This window comes from Wyeomyia smithii, chromosome 2 (genome assembly GCF_029784165.1).
Source record: "Wyeomyia smithii strain HCP4-BCI-WySm-NY-G18 chromosome 2, ASM2978416v1, whole genome shotgun sequence".
In the NCBI taxonomy this organism is placed as follows: Eukaryota; Metazoa; Arthropoda; class Insecta; order Diptera; family Culicidae; genus Wyeomyia; species Wyeomyia smithii.
The window spans coordinates 45,672,112-45,696,352 of record NC_073695.1 but is presented as its reverse complement, the minus strand read 5'-3'; the positions used below and the strand labels follow the sequence as shown (position 1 = coordinate 45,696,352).

General features: G+C 38.8%; 1 protein-coding gene across 3 annotated transcripts in view; it reads left to right on the top strand.

Moving 5' to 3' along the window:
• Positions 1-24,241, top strand: part of LOC129726058 (autophagy-related protein 13 homolog) — a 109,417-nt gene that overhangs the window by 72,295 nt on the left and 12,881 nt on the right. For all 3 annotated transcript variants that reach the window (XM_055682626.1, XM_055682628.1, XM_055682627.1), the window contains one exon: positions 10,066-10,261. In XM_055682626.1, the coding sequence (XP_055538601.1) occupies positions 10,066-10,261 (196 nt within the window). The remainder of the gene's footprint in view (positions 1-10,065; positions 10,262-24,241) is intronic.

Genomic DNA, 24,241 nt, shown 5'->3' with positions numbered 1-24,241 from the left:
GCAGCGTGGATCAGCAGCGGGCAACAGCGGCGGTGGTAGTGGTTAGCTGCAGTCCTACCTCTTTCAGTTCGGCTCCCCTTCGATCGGAGTTGGACCCCACCAGCGGTAATCCAATTCAGATATCGTTGGCAAATACAACCCGAAACTGAAAGAGACTCGCACCGCCAGGTGGTTTGAGAAGCCACCATCATCCAGCGTATGTATATACAGGGTGTATGCACATAACGTGTGTGAATATTTGAAGCGTGTGTCCCTAATATATAAGGTGTGTGGCTTGCGTGTGTGGTTTGCTATATAGCGTGTGAATGTCTAGCGTGTCTGTGCATGTCTATAGAGCGTGTGGCTAGAGTGCGTGGCTTGCTATATAGCGTGCGTGGCTAGCAGTATAGCGGTTGAAATTTTCATATATACACTACCCGTCATAAGTTTGGAATCGCTTTACTGAGTATTGCAACACCCAGTTTGAATATTGCAACACCCCGAAAAGTTTAGCATCACTAAAAATGGGCAAATTTCTGTACCTGTAACTGTAATATGCTTGACCAGAACTGGTGGCACAAGCCGAACACCGCAACTTTGTGGGTAGTAATGATCACGCGATAAGTTGAAGTCTAAATATGAAAAACTGCATGCACCCTAGCGCCGCATAGCGGGGTAATTCAGTATTAAATTGTCTACCATGTAGAAGCCTTTAGCCTTCTGAACAAGTTTGCTGAACACCGCAACTTTCTAGCAGGTCGGAATCGTGAGATTAGTTAAGGTCTAAATACGACTCGTTGTGTGCCCACTTGCACCACATAGCGGTAATATTTCACACTGAATTGGCCACCATACAGTAGCCTTTGACCTTCGGAACAAGTTTGCTGAAAACCGCAACTTTCTAGGTTGTCAAAAACACGAGATATCCGCTTATTCCAGGTGATGCTAAGTTTTTCGGGAGGCGTTGCAATATTCAAACTGGGTGTTGCAATACTCAGTAAAGCGATTCCAAACTTATGACGGGTAGTGTAATTGCTAACAAATCACCTCATGTAGAATTTGATTATCACTGTGAATCATTCAAAACTAAATAAAAAATTTGCCATGTTGAAAAAATATTCACTTGTCAATAAATGGCATTGACAAACACAATTAACCTCAAAGTTTATCTGAAGATTTAACCCCAATTCAGTGTATTCCCAAACCTATTCCAAGAAATACATTGGCATAAGACAGGCTGTCGTATTCTACGTTACCTCTGCGGTCGTGGCTTATGAACAACCTCTTCAACTTTTTTTCTTTTTTAATGAATAAGCATTTTCATAAGTCCATTTCTTATGACAGTTATGCGAGGTAACATTCCTTGTATAGAAATTCAAATTAGATCAAGCAGGAGTGAAGAAAAAAGTACAAAAATAAATCAGCAAAAAAAAAACAAGATCGGAATCGGATCGGATCGGAATAAGAAATCGTGATCAAGTCAACACCATGAAATATCACATCCAATTTGTATATAATGAATTCGAATGAAATTATTTAACTAATGAAGCCTCATCGTACTTTTTCAATCTGATTAATGCCAAGGGTTTTAATGCCAATATACAGCATTGCTGATATAAAATTTTAAGATCATTGTTGCCAGATGGTTTTTTCGTTTAATGATCCCTGAAACATTATTTTAATTACTGTTTCAAACTGTCTGTCATACAATTGTCTCTTGCGAAAAAAAAACGAATGTGAAAAAGAGTTCTAGCTATCGAAGAAAAACAACTCTAACTTTAAATCACTTTCAAATAATTTATGCTTTAGCATTTTGCATTATTGCGAAGAGAATCGAGACTCGCCTTGCTGTCTGGGCACAGCAGGGAACCTGGACGCACTTATGCGAACGTTAATTGAAAAAGTTTACGTACATATAAGAGCAAAGGTATAGCCTCATCCTCGTTTATAGTATGCTATTTGAAAGATTTGCTCAACAATATTAGATTATGGGAAATTTATTTCCCATAATCAACAATATTTACAATATTTAATGGGAAATTTATTTCACAAGTTTGCAGATAGATATTTTTTCAAAGCAGGTTTTATAGCAAGCTGCCCAATAAATAACTCCGTAGTTAGAGCTGCCTCTAAGTAAGACTTATTTTCATAGGATTGCCACAAAACAATTTTTTTAATGATATTTATAAATTTTTAGAATTACTCTTGCCAACCTAACCGTGAGTTGCTGTTTCCCTGAAACTGTAAAGGTATCGCACGTTCCCAACGATTCATAGCTTCACAAGTTACAGTTTTAGGTTTTACCGTTAATCCTCTCATCGACAGAACGTTTTTTTTATTCTCTGTCTCCTTCTTCAAACAGAAAGTTTTCGTTAAAAGCCAGTCGCCGTTGGATAATTTTCGAAACGTCTTCAAAATCATTTCAATAGGTATTTGAGCGCATATCAATTTAAAGGTATTATTAGTTGTCCCGTTTGTTCGACGATTGAAATAGTAGATAGATATTTCACATCAATAAGTTCGATTTACTCCGTTTAAATCAATAGTTTTGAGGATTATAATCTTTATTACAAAGACAAAATGCTGGTTAGAGTTTTATATTAGTACCTTCTGATATGGTAAGGGGACATTAAGGGGACATCGATAAATTATTCAACGGCTTTTATTGGAATTTTCGAAAATGAGACATTGTATGTTCCGTCTCCCCTCAAATTTTAGCAATTTTTTTTTTACGAAAACAATGACATTTTTTTACATAACGTTTATTTGACACGGCACGATACAGAAAAATTTTAACGGAGCCAGAAAACATCAATGAAATTGGTTTAAAAACTACGAATATATATCGTAGGGCAGGTTATTTATGGAGAACGATTAATAATTTTGAAAAACTAACACAACTTATTCTACATGTGCAAATAGAGTTGTATTTTTGGACAATTAAATTCCGTCTTGAATCTTCAATGTTAAAAAATCGGGTAAATGAACAGTTACCAAATTCTTTTTTCAGAAATCGATGTTCGACTTTCGTTTCTCAATAAGTAAAAAGTTTTAATAATTTCACTCTAAAATTTCTCACAAAAATCACATATCTACCCAAATAATTTCCCGTAACGCTGTGAACATTTTATTTAATTAGCGTAGCTTAACTCTGCAAGAACGTATAGGTACAAAAGTTAGCGCCATAATCGGATGTTTGACGTAGAACTGCGTAAATTTTCATTCATCAACATTTTCTGTTATATTTATATCGTCAGTTTCGTTCAAAATTGGCACAACTCCAAGTTCATAAACGTGTTGTCGATTAGTGTATATATTTTTTGTTATTTGCAAGGAAACTCCCAACCTTATTGAAACAATTTGGATTTTTCATGTACTAATATGCTCATATTATAATCAAATTTTATTGGTTAAAATCCCATGTTTACTATTTTTGCTATGAAATTTTGATTTGAGTTATATCGAAAATGTTATATCGGTTCGGTCTCGCTGGTTACCAATACGATAAAGGATGTTCATTTTTTGTACCTTTAATAAGGAATAAAAGTGTCTGCACCCGTCTCTTGAAACTGAGAGAATGAAATAACTTGAAAAACGGCAGGGCCACTTACAACATGGGTATGAAACAAACATGGTGAAGCAAGGTGATGGTTTTGAAACTGTGATTAAAATCCGCTGCGGATGCTCTGTGCATTGTACTATCCCTGTCAACTAAGACATTGGTATTCAAAATCCATTTATTGGTAGCAAGAATTTGAGCATATAAAAATAATATAACATCTGTTACCACTACAGTATGCGAACAAAAAGCGAGCTTGTGATTGGTTAAACGCCTCTTTTCCACTTTATTTTTAGTAAAATTTTCTGCTAGTTAGCTACTAAAAACTAGCAAGTATTTAAGCAAAAGTCCGAGGAAAACATCATCTATCGATTGAGACATTCGTGTTCCAGATCTGTTTAGTGTAAATAATAATCCATTTATTCAAAATCTTACAATTTTACACTACACCTTTCTAATTTCAGCTATAGAAGCGAGCTTGGTTGGTTGAATGCTGCGGAAAAATAAAAATTATTTATTCAGCTTCAACTCAACTTTTTATTAATTTACCATGTATGAAAGCTACAAAAGGTTAGCTAAACTCTTTACTTTTTACTTGAAAAAACAATTTTTTACAGCATATATTATTTTCGGAAAGACAAAGTTACTATCTACACTTTGCCGGAGATGTCATATCAATCAAACAAACCGTTCTAGTTCTAAAAATATTTGTATTCTTCAGTACCATTTTCACATGAGCCTTATTCAAAAATAGTCGTAATTAAAAAAAACTAATAGCATAAAATTACGCCTTTTGCTGTTAGGAATAGCTTCTGTTTCAGCCAAATAAAGAATGGCAATTAAAAATATTAAGATTGGGATATAGTTTTTAAATTGTCCTGTTGTAAGTGTAGTGTAATAAAAAAGTTGGCGTTTGAGACATTTCTATTATTACGCAAATACTAGCTTTGATGATGACGGTCAACTTTTTCTATTACATTGATATTGTAAGAAAAAAAATTTCAAATTTTATATTGAAAAAAAGAAATCAGATTTCAACTGAACTCTCATTTTTAAGTTACAAAAAAATACCTGTTTGCTGTCAAACAGGTTTGTTATTCTCCTCAATATGTGGAAAAAGCTGAGCGAATATTCACCGCGCTGCGTGCAGCATTTTTTTTGCACCACTCTTCATTCTTGTGCTGTGTTTTTGCGCTCGCGAAAGAAATAATACACTTGCTGCTTACACCACAGCTGAGCGAAACAAGAGTCGTGAATCACTCTAGTTAGAATACATAGAAGTATACCACGGTGCGCATTGCTGAGATGAATTGGATAGCAATCGAAGAGCAAACATGCGTGACGGCGGCTGGATATTTTTTTAGTTTACGAAATGCAATGCAAGCAACGCAACCTACTTTCCTACCCAGATGCTCCCCTCATTTGATATATGCTTAAGAGACACACAGGAAAAGCACTGCAGTGAGCTCTGTTATGTGATTATTGTGTGCAAAGTCATTTCGAGTTAAAAAGCTCACACCAGTTTATTGTCCTCTGGAGAAATATTTCAGATTCCACTGCGGTATTTTTTTGCAAGCTTTTCAGATACACACAATTCGCTGATTCTCTGAGGAGAGAAATGTTAAGCCTGACTCCGCCAATGATCTGGTAAGGAATCTTTTTCATTCACGCAAAAGTTAGATTGTGCGTAACCAGATCATACATATATGAGCGAAATTAGCGCATTTACTGATTAAGTTTGGAACCAGTACAACAAATGTGTGCTGGGCATAACGCATTTGATGCTCTAGCGTATTTTGAATGTATTTGGTACCCCCAAATCATTATACTTCAAAAGTTTCAACCGGTGTTGCTATCGTCATGATAATTTGTGTGATAACCCAAGTAACACACGTTGGTATAGAATAGTTGACGTAACCTTTTCCATGACATCAATATCACCAGAAAAGCGCAAAACATGAAGGCTAGTAGAACAAGTACCGATAACTGCATGAAAGCAAGCCAACTTGATATAATTAAGTGGCAAAATACATCTCGAGTACTAATACGGCAATGCGCAAATCTGTTGCTATGACAACTGTTAACCAGCGCATGCGCAAATGTATTGTGTCTGCGCAGTGCAACTAGATCGGCAATATCTTTTATCAGTGACAGTTTTAATTGATTTTAAAATAATGACAAAGAATAATATTAAACCTTTCAAAAAGCGTTGTTTCTTCCGCTTGAATATTGAAATTGTTTTCGCATAGTTTCAACGTTATCTGGATATCTGGATCTGGATATAAAATCTAACAAAACTAGAAAACGTTGTTAGATGTACAATAACAAAAATCTGAAGTGATATTGGTTACACTGCAAGCGTTTTGTTTATCTTTTGATGGCGCGTTTTGACCCGCTTCGAATAAAAATAGAAATCGTTCGTATAATTTAAATAATAATTTGATCAAGTAATTTTAAGTTGGGTGTTGAATGCTACGACTATTGTACTAAGGAAAAGCATTTTACAGGTACGTAAGGTTGTTATTAGATGGTGTAATGTCTTACGAAAAGACCAAGTGATAGTGATTGTCATTCTTGAACTCGTGTTATTCAAAACATCTCCAAAACCATTGAAAACATCTACAAAAAGAGCCTGTTTTCGAAATGCGGTTGTATTACTGATGAAAAACAACTTTAAACACAATATAATAACACAAATTTTCAATTGCGCTTGTAGTACACTTATATGGCTACTTTCGTTGTTACTTATTTTCTAACATGTTTTGTGTGTTACTTGGGAATGTTCTTTAGAGGGCTGCTATCGTTGAAGCAGTGCAATCAACAACAAACAACTGATTTTGGTCATGAATGAATTGATGAAAATATTAACTGATTGTTTCCTTTTCATGAATCCGGTCATTTAAAAACATCATCGAATCAATAACAAACAAAAAACATAGGGTTTGTTCAAAACATTTTGAATTTAACTACGTCTCTGGTTTTATTCATATGCATCCGGTTCCACGTTACTGGCACCAGCGTCAGTAAGTCCTGTTGCAACAAGGCTTGCTGTTGGCTGTTTCGTTTACTGACAGTGATTAGGGATGCACTAGCCTTTGATACACACCGGCTCGCGAAAGTAAGCAGCGGTTTTTCAAGCGCTTGAAAACAAATCGTTAGTCCGAAGCCAAAGTTTACCGAAACATCACGATTTTGTGTGTATGATACATATTCTGATTCCACACACTTTATGTGCGAAATCAGAGCAGTCATTGTGCGTTTTGAAAGGACACATTGGATAATTAAAGCTTGAACTTTTGAGTGTTTAGTTCATTTTCCAAGCTTGCCATGAAAAGTTTACATAGATAAGGTAAAAGAGGGTTTCCCATTGGAGTCCCTTTCGTTTGTTTGTAAAATTTTCAACCGAATGAAAAACAATTGTCTTCCATGCAAAGTCGAGATAACTTCAAGTAGCTGCGTACTTTAGTTTTCCATGTGTTGTAACATCGTTGGGAAAGAATCCAATGCCTTAAAAGATTTATAGCTTCTCTCACTAGGACACTCGAGCAGAGCGCTGACATCAAAAGGAACCATTATCTCGTCAGTCAAATCCTCGGGGAATATGGATTTTAAAATTTCAACAAAATCTCGTACTCTCAACAGATTAACTGGGAAATGTCAAACACATTTATTAAAGTTCTTTGATTTAAAAAAAAAAACACATTTTTACATTATATATTAAAAAAGTGATGAGATCCTAACTCAAGACTGAATATCAATTCACAAAAAATATCTGTTTGCTGTCAAAGAATAAATTGCGTAATATCAAACTCAAATTTTTTAATCTTATTCGTCAAGCCATCTAAAAATATGGATACCGTAAACTGGGGTGACTTTGATCACCGGGGTGACTTTGATCACTTTACCTCTATTTTGAATTTGTGACCAAAAGCGCTCGTAGAGCTTGAGATTCGTCGTAATATTCCCTGATTGTGTTTAGATATGTGTACATTGCCACTTTTCATGCATTTCCTGCTGTTTGAAGAGCGTTTTTCATGCTAAAATATGAATTGAAAATAAACTGGATTTTGAGCGTATTTTATTGCATACAAACATTCGGTTCAAGCAGATACAAAACAACAAGCTGCGATACGTAAAGTTTTTTAGTTTTGTTCCCAGATTAGTTCTCAATATAAAAAAATACTATCACAACGATTTTCATTATTATTTTTGCAATTTTTTTTCCTCAAAGGCAATTTTAAGTCCCAATATTCTCAACAGCGTATGACATGTTTTCTTCTTATTCATAGCCTAAAACGTCACGAGATGTAACTTTGGTCTTATGGATGAGCAATATTCTATATGAACTAGTTTTTGGTGATTTTAGATCCCCTTTACTCTTCGTGGACAATCGTTCATATATATTTTAAAAAATTATATGAATCTTTGACATTCGCCAAAATAAACTTTTCACGTGAAATGTTAATGGCTCCAAATGGCTTCTCATATTTATAAACTCGTTTAAGTTGTTTTAGACTGTTCAAATTGGTTAAAGCAGTAATGTCTCAATCCGAATTAACCAAAACAGTGAAGTGATCAAAGTCACCCCGGAATGATGATTGGTAAAAATTTTTTTGGAGTATATATAAAAACAGCAAAATTGTTGCTTAACTTTTGGGGTAGGTACTGGACATTTTAAAAATATCAAACAGTTTTGTATTCAGTACATTTTTAAAATATTTAAGATATATTAAAAAAAGTGATCAAAGTCACCCCAGTTTACGGTACCAATCTAGAAACAAGGAAGATGTACAACGTTGTTTTCTCATATCATTACAAATTATCATAACATTATAAAAGTCGATTTTTACGACCGCTTTTTTAAAGTCTGCAGCACTCGTATCTAAGGGCGTCCAAGCGTCATTTGTCGAAATCGGAATTGATCAGTTTACTTTACCATTTCAACGTGGAAAGACTTACTAATGAATAACGATTGCAAATCGTTGAACGTTTATTTTATAATGGTCATAATCAACCTGGTGGAACCACAGCTTGAGGTAGTATTACAAAATTTTGCACTAAATTTACTCTGTTGGACATTAAACAATCGACTCGGTGTGTTTTACGGGCTGGTGAAATCATTGGGCCGTATTTCTTTTAATGCGACCTTGGATGAAAAGTTGCCGTTAACGGCGAAAGATAGCGTTCCATGATCTGTGACTTTCTATTGCCTAAGTTAGACACAATTGAGGCCATACAAGAAAACATAACAAGTGTCATCGGTGGAATTCAGGCCAAAATTATGGCAAAAGTTGTGCAAAAGTGGGCCTTTTTTATGGGTTACTTGAAACTCATCAACATTTGCATGGAATAATCTTTTAAAAGAATGGCAAGAACCAATTTATCAGTAGCTGTAAAGTTTTTTTTAGAGGTTTCATGAAACTTATTAATATTTCAATAATATGGATTTGTAATGATAAATTTAATGATTTTGAATATATTGATTGCGTGCTCAGATTCTGAATAGTATAAAAACGAAAATTATGTGGCCGAATCCTAGCGGGATAAAAAGATCTTTCAACCATAAAGTCCCATTCCATTATCTACCATTCTGTCCATGACTTTTGATTACCGCCCCGGCATCAATCTACAACAAAGCAACAACAATAACTCACAAAAACACCCATCGCCAATCGCAATTTCAACGCCCGAGCTCTTTAAATTGAATTGTTTTCGCGATAATATCATCATACGCGAATGTTGGCTGCCAGGCCCGCAGCAAACTGCAACACAGTCTAGCCGAGTAGCTCAGCGGGCTACGTTTAGTAGTGTAGGAACCAACGAAGGAAAAAGCGCCACGTCTGTTCCGCCCGAAGCCAGTCATGAATGCGCACATTCGTGACTATTGTCTTCCATTATAGAGGCGTCAATTCACAGCATACCAGTTTAGCGCCATCAGCGCATTTTTTCACACTGTTCTCATATAAAGCGTATAAAATGCATATATGCTGCCACCGTCATCATCATCTCTCGCCGTAAGTTTGTGCCCCTATAAAGTCCGTAATCCCACGGTAGTGTGCTTAGGTTTACTACAGAACTACAAATACTGATGGTGTGCAACAACGGCAGCGCCAGCAGACGCGCCACTTTCAATGGTCTGTCTCCGGGGGGCGGGAGATGAAACATGGGAGGTGAATCGGTCCTCCTCGTCTGGCGGTTTTTATTCGCACGCACACAACAGATTTGTTGTAACGTAACGTTCATTCTATACTCCTAAATAGAACTTCTATACAGCATGGCTCAGGGTGGCAATACAAAGCCACTATGTTAGTATGTCGATGCATTTAGTTAGTATGCCGTGAACACAACCAACCCAACAGTCGTCGGCTACGCCGTTTCGATGGTGGTGGTGAGGTTGTACGAACGTGTCACTACCGTACCAACCAACCACGACTAGCGCAGCACTGATTTTCCTCCTTTTCACTACTGCTGCCCACTCAACAACTAAATGTTCCTTTTCTCTCGTTTTCGGTTTCATTCCGCAACAGGCGATGGTCACAAACAGTTACGCGTCGGACAGTTGTGCACCCAGATCGGAACGCTAACCATGGCAGTAGCCTTTCGCACCAAGATGACTATCTCGCCCACACAAACCGGACGGGATAACACCATTATGCTGAAAAGCGACCACTTCCTCAAGGATATCAGCCCAAAGCACATCCGCTACAATTACAACAAGAAAAAGTAAGTATCTGCACTTCGTCTGATGGCGTGGCACGATATTTTTTGCCGGGTGGTGCTGCAATGCTTCGGAGTTTTGAGTGGCGGAAATTGTGGATTATTCGAAGGATTACAGTGTGGAATTTGTTCATTAGAAATCAAAAATTCAAGTGTTCTTGTTACTGGTGCGTGCTTCGCGGAATTGAAGATTAAAAATTAGAAGCTGCTGTGGTTGTGTTTCGATAAGTGTCCAAGAAGTGATTTTGCAACTCCGTGCGCACCATCCCAAAAAACAAAAGCGCTTCTAAGCCTCAAAGTGCCAGCTCACTGTGATAACATAATGCCCTCCGTGCGGGTTTTTTTTTTTGCGATAACAGTTACCCCCATCGGCCTTCTTCGGGTCGTTGCTGATTAGTTAGTACACTGCCTGACAAAAACATCAACAACCAACAGTGTCAACATTTCTACTACGAACTGCCAGACGCGTGGAAGTCCCCAGCCGAAAAGCTAAAATTAAAAATTTCACACTCGACTAGAGACGAAAGCAAATCCGACACAGAAATTCCCATCATCAATACTCGCATTACCTCGCATACCAAGTCACTTGTGTAATAAGGTGTCCCCCCTGAGAAACCGCACAAAAGTGAGACAAACCGTAATGGAACTTTTACGACATTTTTGGAAAACAAGACAACCCGCGAGTTCCGTGTGTCTGTTACAGCCAGCGCATGCTACATCATCGTTTTGCGTAAATCACCTGCCGTTGTGTGCGTAAATTTGGGGACGGGACCCACTCTGCCCCCGGCCCCAGCGGGGAGCCTGTTCTCGCAATTTTGTGATTGTTCACGACAGACAATCGCGAAAACCGGTGGATAAGCTTACCTCTCCCTTCAGTTTGTAGCATGCTTTAAAATTTTGTGGCGCTTTTGCCAAGAAAAAAAAACACATTCCGATGACGGTGATTCGCGCGCCGCGGTCAGTCGTGTGTGGAAAGGGGACACGATTGTTTGTTCTTCGTCTTCAGATTCAATTAGCGGCAATATGCAAACCCTATGGTTGGCGCTATACTTGCTTTCAAGTTCAGCAAAAAAATGCGAGGAAAGATTGCCTTTCGAGAATGTCAAATTGGATGCCGCTTTGTTTCTTCTACGTGCAATGACGAGTTCCGAATTTTCTGTACAAACATCCACTGATGACGTACTGTGTTAATAGTGTTTTTTTTTCTCGGACAATTGTATTGATGTTAGTCGCTAATTAACACTAATACCTATTACGAGGTAAATTTGATTTCTGGTTTCTCTAGTGGTGACTAATGAGGAAACATAGTCAAGTGTTGCTGTAGTTCGAATTAGCGTTGATGTCAGACTAATCTGGTTAATACTCAATCACTCGAATCTTCATTTATTAACAGGAAGCTTGTTATTCTATTAGAAAGTGATTAGGAAACCAGAATCAATTTCTGCTTCTTGACAAAATGGGTATTAGTGATTTTGCTGGCTGTTAGCAGAAACACGTTTTTGTAAATTTTGTTATGACTAAATTTTTATTTGGGTGGCTGTTTTTAGGGAAGTATCCTTAATTAGTTGTATTTCTTGTCTTCTCTGGCCTTTAAAAAATAAAATTCAGAATTAATTTATTTTTGGCCTTTTCTAATAGCATTTAGAAGCGGTTCTTTTTTATAAAATTAATCTCTATTCGGGATAATTTTGAAGTCGTTTCATTACATAATTCTAAGCTTAATTTAGGATCACTTTCGTCTTTGTGGTCCTCTAGCCGTTTTTTTTTTTCATGATTCTCTACTTCATTTGGAATCATTTTTTAACGTTTTCTGGCCTTTAGAATTGGTTTTTTTGCGATGATCCCAACTTGGGATTATTTTTTAATTTTCTTTTAACCTTTAGGAACATTTTCTCACAATTCTGAGCTCATTTTAGGATTTTTTTTCTCCTATCTGTCTTTTAGAAGTTTTTTTTTTGTGGTTCTGTGTTTAATTTAAGATCTTGTTTTGTTATGTTTTTTTCAAAATTGTGACAATTTTCTATTATTTTTTGTTTTTATTTGGAATCATTTAATTTTGGACTTAAGAAACGTTTCTTTTATGCAACAGTAAGCTTTATTTAGGATTATTTTTTAGCCGTTTTATTCAATAATTCTGAGCTTAATTTGAGATCATTTTCGTCTCTCTAGTCCTTTAGCAGGTATTTTTTGCGATTCTCTGCTTAATTTGGAATCATTTTTTAGCCTTTGTTGGCCATTAGAATCGTTTTCTTTTCCACAATTCTGAGCTTAGTCTGGGATTCTTTTATGTTCTGGTCTTTAGAAGTGTTTCTTCGCAATTCTAAACTCAATTCAGGATCATTTTCTCATGTGACCATATGTGCCTTCAAAAGTGTTTTATCTGCAATTAAGAGCTCAATCTGGAATCGTTTTTTTTTCTCTTTTCTGGTCTATGGAAGTGTTTTTTTTTTTTTCATCATTCTAAGCTCAATATAGTGTGTTGTGTACTTTTAAAAGCGTTTTCTGGCCTTTAGAAGTTTTTTTTGCGATTCTGCGTTTATTTGTGATCTTGTTTTAGGCTTTTTCTGTTTTTTTTTTAATTTTTAGATATATGAACAATTTTTTTTCAACTTTACTGGCCTATAGACGATTTTTTTCTGAGCGTAATTTGGAATCATTTCATTTTGGCCTTCAGAAGCGTTTCTTTTTTGTTACTCTTAGCTTAATTCAAGATCTTTCAATAGTCATTTTTTGTTACAATTCTCAGCTCAATTTAAATTCATTGTCGTCTTTCTGTAAGTAGTAGGTTTTTTTTTGCGATTCTCTAATTGATCTGAAATTATTCTAAGCCTTTTCTAGACTTCAGAAGCGTTTTTTGGTAATTCTGAGCTCAATTTTGGATCATTTTATTTTTGATCTCCCAGTGTTGTTTCCTGAGCTCTTCTTCTTGGTTTATTAAAAAAAAAAGCAGGGACTGTTGACAGTTTCCTGTGATTTTTCAGTTTTTTTTAAGTATTTATTTCATAATATACTCCAACTCCATTTGCATTAATTTCATTACAATTTAGCCAGAATTTTGTGTTGTCATTAGGAATTATTTTTATCACTTTTTAAGAAAGTTTCGAAACCATTACGTAATACTGGTTTATTTACCCAGAATTCGAAAACTGAATCGTAACTGTTTTGTTACTATTTCTTGACAGTTTTGACACATTTTCTAACTGTTTATCGATAGCTTTACTATGCTTTATCCCGTAATTTTCCCAACATTTTGTCGATGTGACGTTTTGTTATTGTTCTTCATTCATTCAATCTTTACTATTTGAGCATTCATCTTTTCACAACCGCTTTTTCCTGTCTGAATTTTGCTACATGAAAAAAAATGTTGAACGCAAAAAAATGAACGAAGTAAAACCTCCATTTGTCATCAAAAGCGAATTATAATAGATAAAAAGCATGTTCCCTTAACGTTTTTTTTTTTTTGTTCACATAACATTTATTTGACACGGCACAATACAAATTAATGTTCCATTACTTGCTTCTATTTTACTACTGTTATCAAATAGCAGAATTGAACAATTGACAGTTGTAGAACAGTTTTGCATCATCCGTCTGGCTAGTTTTGAAAAATACATTCTTGTAACCGCTTCATTCTGTCATTTGAAACTTTGGAGATACATTTAAAGACAATTCACAAAGTTTGTAATAATTCTATGATTATTTTACCTAATTGGCTCAGTGGCGTCGGGTCCACCTGTGCAACATGCGCACTGCACAGGTTCCGTGAGGCGCCCTAATTCCGTGCGGCTCCGTACCCCATGCGCTTCGTATAAATGTGAAAAAAATATGTATAAGTTTCTAAAAAAGTGTTTTGAGGTACACAAAAAATCATGTTCAAACTTTTTGAGAAATCTTCTATTATTTGATATTTTTTCACATGTTGATACTAAATGCACGGAATAAGGAGCCGCACGGAATAAGGGCGCCTCATGGTACCCTATTCCCTAATATCCACTTTGCTTTGATTTTCTCCTTTCTTTTAAGGAAAAAGTACTCAAATAAATGTTTGGTGCACATGTGACGAAATCAATTCAATTGAACATTGAACAAATTGACAAATCATACATCTTAAACTAAGCTAATAATCAAAATTTTAAATAACCTATCTGTTTTCGTGTTTCGTGTGCTTTTGTTTAGTTTCGCTTTTGACACTTTTACTCCGTAGAAATCACCACACCACACCAAAGAAAATCCAGCACATATATTATTATCTCTTTCCTATTCATAGACTTTACTCTTGAGAAAAAAAAATTAACCTTACCGAATTATCGCACATTGTTATTGCAAAACACTTTGAGAATGTTATCACATACGGGCCAATGCTCCCGTGTTTTTGTCTTCTTTTTTTCTAAACATTGTCATAACTCACGATGTCATAACTCACACCGTCTGTTTATCAGGAGCGATTGTCTGAATTGTTTTTTATTGTTCTTCAGTATTTTTGTTTTGTTCGCTAGGTGTTTTTATTTTTAAACCCATACCAAACAAACAAGTCAACATTTTATCTGTCGACGGCAAACGCAGCTTTGATCACCCTTAATACCAAGCGAATGATCGCGCGCGCGCACCCGGACAAACACACACGCACACAGTGACACAAAGAAACTACGTAGAAGTCGGACGTCAGTTGGATGAATTACAAAGCGTATGAAGTAATAATAATGAAGAAAAAAAACATGTAATCGCTCGGAAGGAATTTAAGTACACTCGAGGCGACCCGTGAACTTGCTCTTTTATGGAATACTGTTAGTGTTGTTTGAAAATCACCCGATATGTTTTTGATTTCCGTTCTCTGCAGTAAAACTTATTCTGCAATATGATTAAGAACTCATAAACTATATGAGTCACTTGAAGCAAATAGAGAGTAATCACAAATAGCGACAAAGCCACTATCAAACACATCCATCTTCGTAAAAGGAGCGGAACTTATGTCATCATTAGAGCTAATGTTCGCCCAGTAAATAATCAAAACAAGTGACGGCTGTCGACAGACGGGGGCTCAGTGAAGTTACTCATTGTTTACGCAGCAGTGCGTAGCACTGCATCTTGCTTAGAATGTTGCAACTGCCTAAAATATAGTACATTCTGTATCCAAACAACCTCTGTTTACATCATTCGCTTTTGATAGCACAAAGACGGGCATGGAAAATTCCACAGCATCGCAATTCCACACTGCTGCTGCCTGTTTCCCTTTTCTTCCATTCCAGTTGCAGATGGCACCAGTCGAACTTAGAGCAAGCGCACCGGTGAGTTGCCATTTGAGTTGCTATTTTCACAACGCTGGCCGTTGCCATTTTGGATAGCAACCGATTTTCGCACCGGTCGTTGCTAATGGGGATTACCTACTCCACTATTTCTTTTTCACACCGGCAGTTGCCAATATCTGAAGATCGTCACTAGCCAGCGTTGGCAAAATGTTTGTTTGTGATGTATTTCGCATATTTTTTGCGGATCTAGTAATAACCAACTTATCCGTCAGTCAATCGTTTCCGGAATGATCAACGTTCTCTCTACTTCATAAAATGTTCCCTCCATTTAACATAACTTTGTTTCCGTTCTCCCAAGTTATCGATGACATAATTCTTTTGCACGTTCTTTCTACTTCATAGAATGTTCCCTCCATTTCACATAACTTTGTTTTAACTTTGTTTCCGTTCTCCCAAGTTATCGATAACATAATTCTTTTGCAGATTCTTTTACTTGTGCGTACATAAATTTTTTCATCCTTATATGTTTATTTAAAGTAATTCCGTAAACTGGGTACGTCCCGCAACGTTGGCTTTAATGACTATTCTACTGAAAGCTGGCGAACTGTCATTAGTTATATTCTGTATTTCATGTAGCAATGGGCGATATTGTATCGGTATCGGAAATATCGATTTTTTCGAGACGATACTTCGATTTTTTGGATCTATACACAGGCGTCCGATACTCGACCGTATAGATACTGAAAACCGCGATATTTGTATTGATATTGTTTTATGCCTACGGACCATACGAGCTGGAACCACTGAAAAGCTACCACTGTCAGTATAAATATCGCACAAGTCTATTTGCACTAGCAAAACTTAGATGGAGAAATAGATAGAGAGAATGTTGTGAGCCAAACGAACTGTCAAAATTTAAGCCAAACGCAGCATAGGGCCAAATTCGAAATTTGTTTTACTTAAGCCACACATTTAAAGCCAAAAAGGAGTGCTCAATAATAACGTGTTCACAAATACTTTCACAAATAGGCATAGCTCTACGTTGCCGTATTAAGCCACAAAACTTATATTGTTTCTCTGACAATTGATTAAAATATTGTTTGTTTACATGTATACTCAGCTTCATTTGTTTTTATTTGAATTAATTCTACTTTCTGCGTTAAAATGCATCCACAAACCCCTCAAACGAAATTCAACGTTATCAGAAATGATGTTTGGCTTCGATTTAGTTGGGCTAGCGGAAGGCCAACTAAAACGTAGCCCAACTAAACATAGCCCAACGAGCGAAATTTGACTGTATTTTAAAAACAAATATAAGTTTTCTGGTTACACTGTTCAGATCGAATATTGGCAAGCGGAAACTAACTCATGCTTTCCGTCGACACAAGTTAGAGTACAAGTGAAAAATAAAATTGCAATATTTTTTTTTTTTCTTCACATAACATTTATTTGACACGGCACAAATACAATTTAATGTTTAACGGCGCCAATTATATCTGATGACTTAAAAACTAAAGCAAATTTTTTATCCTCGCTGCCGACTACGAGCTGAAATTAAGTCTAACTTAAAACTAGCATGGGATTTCCAATCAGTGTTTTGTTGTTCAATGGTCGTCTGATAATCGTCGAATGGCATGTATGGATTCGTTCTGCTGAGCCACGATGTCGTGAGTTGGGACAGAGGCTCGTAGTCCTTGGGTCCTGGTTCTGTTGTGCGGGGTCTGGTTGCTGGTTTTGTGCTTAAGGTTCAAACGTGTTCTTGTCGTTTTGTTGGGTGTAGACGGAGGGGAACGGGACTAGACTGGGGCGTGGATGGATTTCAGGAAAACGTATATAAGGGACATGTAGGATAGGTCACGGCTCGCCAAGACATCACGAACAGGAACAGCCGGCTGTCTACCCTCGGCCTGCAGGGAAGCTATTAATTTAGACCTGGCGTCACGGTGTACAGGGCATGACCAAACCACATGCTCTATGTCGTGATAACCTTCACCACAGGCACAGATACCACTTTCCCCGAGCCCAACACGACGGAGGAGCGCGTCAAATCTATAGTGATTGGACATAAGCCGGGACATCACGCAAATGAAATCCCGACCTACATCCAACCCCTTGAACCACGGGTTCGTCGATACTTTGGGGATTATGGAATGTAACCACCTTCCCAATTCCCCTCTGGTCCAAGCATTTTGCCAACTGATGATCGTATTCTGACGTACAAGTGCGAAAAATTCATTAAAGGCAATTGGTCTTTCATAAATATCACCGTTTGTTGCGCCCACCTTAGCCAAAGAGTCCGCTTTCTCATTACCCGGTATCGAGCAGTGAGAAGGGACCCACGCTAAGGTAATCTGAGTAGATTTTTCGGATAAAGCACTCAGATGTTCCCGTATTTTCCCCAGGAAATACGGAGAGTGCTTAACATCTTTCATCGATCGGAGAGCCTCAATGGAACTGAGACTGTCCGTAAAGATGAAATAATGGTCCGTGGGCATTTTTTCGATAATCCCTAGGGTGTACTGAATTGCAGCTAATTCTGCGACGTAAACAGAAGCAGGATTATCGAGCTTATGGGAGACGGTTAAATTGTTATTGAAGATACCGAAGCCAGTGGACCCATCAAGAAGTGATCCGTCAGTGTAGTACATATTGTCGCAGTTGATGTTTCGATATTTATTGGAAAAAAATTTAGGGATCTGCTGCACGCGTAAATGATCCGGGATTCCACGAGTTTCTTCTATCATGGATGTATCGAAAAACACAGTAGAATCAGAAGTATTTGATAAGTCGACACGATTTGGAATATTCGAAGAAGGGTTAATATTTTGGGACATGTGATTGAAATACAATGTCATAAAACGGGTTTGAGAATTAAGTTCGATTAACCTTTCAAAATTTTCAATCACGGGACGGTTCAAGACCTCACATTTGATTAGAATACGAGAAGACAGGCTCCAGAAGCGGTTTTTCAATGGTAGTACTCCAGCTAAAACCTCCAAACTCATCGTATGGGTCGACTGCATGCAACCTAAGGCGATACGCAAACAACGATATTGTATTCGCTCCAGTTTGATCAAATGTGTGTTTGCTGCGGAGCGGAAGCAGAAACACCCGTATTCAATAACAGACAATATCGTTGTTTGGTAAAGCCTTATAAGGTCTCCTGGATGGGCTCCCCACCATTGTCCGGTTATTGTACGAAGAAAATTCACTCTTTGTTGACATTTTTTCATCAGATACCTCACGTGACAACCCCAGGTGCCTTTAGAGTCGAACCAGACACCAAGATATTTGTGTACCAAAACCTGAGAAATCGTTTTACCCATTAATTGTGTTTGAAGCTGAGCAGGTTCATGCTTCCTAGAAAAAACTACTATCTCAGTCTTCTCCGGAGAGAATTCGATACCTAGCTGTAAAGCCCAAGCAGACAAATTGTCCAAGGTATCTTGCAATGGTCCTTGCAAATCGGCAGCTTTGGCTCCTGTAACAGAGATTACACTGTCGTCTGCAAGTTGTCTTATCGTGCATGAATTTGCCAGACATTCGTCGATGTCATTTACATAAAAGTTGTAAAGAAGGGGGCTTAAACATGAGCCCTGGGGAAGACCCATGTAGCTAATGCGAAAAGTTGCCAAATCGCCATGCGTAAAATGCATGTGCTTTTCGGACAGCAAGTTGTGCAAAAAATTGTTCAAAATTGGAGAAAATCCTTGTCGGTGAAGTTTACCCGAAAGAATGTCAATAGAAACGGAATCAAAAGCCCCCTTAATGTCCAAGAACGCAGACGCCATTTGTTCTTTACGAGCATACGCCAGCTGAATATCTGTTGAAAGCAACGCAAGACAATCATTCGTCCCTTTGGCACGGCGGAAGCCAAATTGAGTTTCTGATAGTAGACCATTTGATTCGACCCAGTGGTCTAAACGACGGAGTATCATTTTTTCCATCAATTTCCGGATACAGGATAGCATTGCAATCGGCCTATAAGAGTTGTGATTAGAAGCTGGTTTCCCTGGTTTTTGGATGGCGATCACCTTCACTTGCCTCCAATCCTGCGGTACAATGTTTTGCTCCAGGAACTTATTGAACAAGTTCAACAAGCGCCTCTTGGCATTGCCGGGTAGATTCTTCAACAAGTTGAATTTGATTCTATCTAATCCAGGCGCGTTATTGTTACAGGACAGGAGGGCAACTGAAAGTTCTGCCATCGTAAAAGGTGATTCTATCGCGTCGTGGCCCGGAGACGCATCGCGAACAATATTTTGCTCAGGAACAGAGTCCGGACATACTTTCCTGGCAAAATCAAATATCCACCTACTTGAAGACTCCTCGCTTTCGTTGACCGTTACGCGATTCCGCATTCTTCGGGCTGTGTTCCAAAGAGTGCTCATCGATGTCTCCCTCGACGTCTCGTTCACGAACCGACGCCAATATCCACGTTTCTTTGCTTTAGCCAAGCTTTTAAGCTTGGTATCAAGCTCCGAATACCGTAAATAGTCGCCAGGTATACCTCCCGTCTGGTAGGCCTTAAACGCGTCGGATCTTTGCGTGTAGACATCGGAGCACTCTTGGTCCCACCACGGAGTGGGAGGCCGTTCTTTGATCGTTACGCCGGGATATTTCTTCGTTTGGGCTTGCAACGCGGCGTCGAGAATCAAGCCCGCGAGGAGGTTGTATTCTTCAAGTGGTGAATGATGTTGAATCGACTCGACCGCTTTTGAAATCATTTCCTCGTATAACTTCCAATCGACATTTCGTGTGAGGTCATACGGAATGTCAATTGGTCGCATGCGAGTTGACCCGTTAGTAATTGAAATAAGAATAGGCAGATGGTCGCTACCGTGAGGATCGAGGATTACCTTCCATGTGCAATCCAACCGTAGCGACGTCGAACATAAGGATAGATCCAAAGCGCTTGGGCGCGCTGGAGGTTTCGGGATACGTGTCATTTCACCGTTGTTTAAAATAGTCATGTCGAAGTCATCGCAAAGGTTATAGATTAAAGAGGAGCGGTTATCATTGTATGGGGAACCCCAAGCCACGCCATGAGAGTTGAAGTCTCCCAAAATCAAACGTGGCGAGGGAAGAAGTTCTATTAAATCAAAGAGCAGCCGTTGCCCAACCTGTGCTCTGGGGGGAATATATATTGAGGCAATACAAAGCTCTTTACCTTGTATTGTCATTTGACATGCGACAACTTCGATGCCTGGAATCGAGGGGAGGTTAATACGATAGAAAGAATAGCACTTTTTAATCCCTAAAAGTACTCCTCCATATGGGGTGTCTCGATCAAGGCGAATAATATTAAAATCATGGAAGTTGAGATCAATATTTGAAGTAAGCCAAGTTTCACAAAGGGAAAATGCATCGCATTTGTTTTTATTTATCAAAACTTTAAACGAATCAATTTTTGGTAAAATACTTCTACAATTCCACTGTAAGACAGAGATAGAATCCTTCATATACGCAGTTGAATTAGGCATCGAAGGATACAATCGCTGCAAGGAGAGGCCATTGGGCAGTCAACTGCTTCAAAAATGATCTAACTGTTGGGAGGAATGCTGTAAGAAAAATTTTAATTGGATCGGGTACATTGAAAGTTTCAAAAATCCAGTCCACAATGTCAGAAAATTTCACTAATCCAGAGTTTGTTTCATCAACTGGGAGTGTAAAAGGAGCAACTGGGGTTTTAGATGTTCCTGGCAGTGCTGGGAACTCCTTCTGGGACTTTAAATTTGCCAGCCCAGGAGGAGTTTGCTTCGGTTTTTGCGCAGCACTGTTTGGTTTGTTTGTAACCTTCATTTCACTTTGAGAAATCTTAGGACCTTTTCTGGGAAGTTTAGGAGAGGAAACACTTTTCCTCTTTCTAGACTCCCCAGGATTGGCGTAAGATGCTCCCGCTGGTGAATCGTCAGAATCGGTTTCCTCAGAGGGCAACAGATCGAAGGGGTTCGAAGTAACGGGAGAAGTGGTAACGGTCTTCTTCAGCATGTCAGCGTAGGAACGCTTTGAACGCTCTTTGAGAGACCGTTTTATTTTATCCCTGCGCTGCATGTACACCGCACATGTCGAGAGCTCATGCAGATTTTCTCCGCAGTGAATACACTTTTCAGCGTTAACACTGCAAGAATCTTCCGCATGAGACTCCCCACACTTGCCACAACGTGCCTTATTGCAGCAGTAGGCGGCTGTATGGCCTAACTGCTTGCAATTCAGGCAGTTCATGACGCGGGGCACGTAGAGCCTCACAGGGAGACGAACCCGGTGGATCGAGACGTGGCTTGGTAGTGCAGACCCGGCGAACGTAACTCGAAACGAGTCTGACGGAGTGTATACTGTTTTGCCACCGATGATCGATGCTGACCGCAATTGCTTGCAGTCGAGCACCTTTACTTCGGGACACGTTTTGTTCTTAAAGCACCCTTTGGCACTTTGCAGTATACACTCGACGGACAGACTCGAATCGGTTATGACACCGTCGATCTCCACGTCTCGTGCGGGTATGTAAACGCGATACTCGCGTGTGAAGAGCTCAGAGCAAGCTATATCGTTGGCCTCTTTCAGGTTACCGACCACGACACGGAGCTTGTTAGGCCGGACCTTGGAAATTTCGGTCACGCCCTTGTACTCCTTCGTCAGGTCTTTAGAAATCTGCAAGAGGTTCAACTTTTTCGATTTCGGTCCTGCCTTTGGCCGAAAATAAACAGTATAGCTGCCCTGGGCTCTGTCTGGGTAAAGCCTGGGGCGAGGGGGGACTGAAGAATGAACAGGGGAGGGGGTAACAGAAGGGTCAGGGTCAGAGGGGTTCGGGGATGGTGGCGCGGGAGGCGAGGGATCTACATCCATCTTAAGTCTAGCGCACTAGCGCTGACAAGAACACGTACCTTTTTATTTCTCCCTTCCAGTAAGGTTGGTTGTCCGATCGTTCGAAGTAGCAGCCGTTACAACCAGCAGCACCAATACAGCAGCACCAAACAGCCACCAGCAGCGAGCCAGGTGTGAGATCACTCCACACAGCGATACGACTCGCTGACACTGATGGCTTCTTCTTTTTCCTCGTTTGTGTCTCGTCCACTGCTGTAGCACAATCCAGCCAGCAGCCAAATCGGCTCACGCACCAGCTGGCAGTCACGATGCGAAACAGTTGCACAAAGGAACGACCTTGAACCCGGATTTATTTCACTCGACCAGGCAAACAATGCCAACACTTGTTCACACGTCTTTTGTTTTATACTCTATCGGACCGATCACCAAACACGTCCAGTACTGATGCGTGTTCGGCACAGAATGAATTGCAATATTTATTAGTTAGAAAAATTCAGCGGTAGACTTCACTATCTTATTTTCGCTGACATATCTAACTTTTTTATGTCATCAACTTCCTTATCAATTAATATGGAAGTGTGTCAATAATTTATACAAATAAGACGGGAGCTTCACAGTCCATTGGGCCAGTGAATACAAATCTTGAAGATATAAGTTGTTTAATTCATTTGTTTGCCAAAGCTCAGAATTTCTGCATTACCTGTATGTATTTGTTTGTGAAGTCATTTGATTCATGCTGCTCTAGAGAATGCGGATAGATACCAGAAAAACAACAAAAAGTCGGCACATCAAATTTCCATTGCTGGAAACCACCAAAATTTTGCTGATTTTTGGTGTGCTGTGCTTCCAGCAATCTGTTCAGCAAAATGAAATTTGCTAATTATTCAGTAATGCTCAATTGCATAAAAGTGACAGGTCGTTTGCTGCATGTTCAGTAAAACGAAATACAACTTGCTGGTTGTCAGCTATGACAATTTGCTGTTCATTCAACAAAGCATAAATCAATTTGCTGGTTAACCAGTTAGTTCAAGGGAACCATGTTTCCGTCAGGCACCAGATTCCATCCGCCCATCGGATCATAGGCAAGTTACTGTTGAACTAGAGATGTTTGATTATCATTTCAACTTTTTAGTTCATCTAGCCCAGCAAGGACTTAGCTATGGTCCCATATTCGCTATCAGGAGCTTAGCGATGATCCCGTACCAGCTGCACAGCGATTTGGCGCGTTTTACTAATGACAGCTTGACGTAAATTTTTTGACATATCAATTCTTTTGCTGGATTCCAGCAAACATTCATTTACTGTTTTCTGTTTAGCAAATAGTTTTGCTGTATTTTCGCGAATCACTGAATCGATTACTGGTTTTCAGTAAATGTATTATTGTTTCAGTTGAAAACTGAAATAATGACTCGCGTCTTTCGATTTTTTAACCTTATACACAATAGTGCATTGTGTATGTCGCATCTAGTGCGTTGTATAGCGCATCTGACGCGCAATACAGTACACTAGATGCGACACTATGTGCATTGTGCATAAGGTAAAAAAATCGAAAGTCGCGAGTCGGTATTTCGGTTTTCAACTGGAACAACAATATCAAAAATTCAAAAAGTGATTTTTTTTTTTATTCTCGCTTATTTACCGTCGGTCTAGTTCCGCCATTGTTGTGGCCAATCACCGACGCCCAGGGAGACGACTCCACACCCAGGACCCTAACTCACGACCCGTTTATTAACGGACCGGCGCCAACGGCTTTACTTCCTCATGCGATGGAAGGCGTGATCCCAGAGATTTTTCGCCTCAGAAAATCTCCCGGTGTCGGCTAGGATTGAATCTAGACCAGTTGGGTTGGTTGTGAGTGGATCACGCCACCTCACAACCATCGACACCTATGTCGGCGGTGGGATTCGAACCCAGG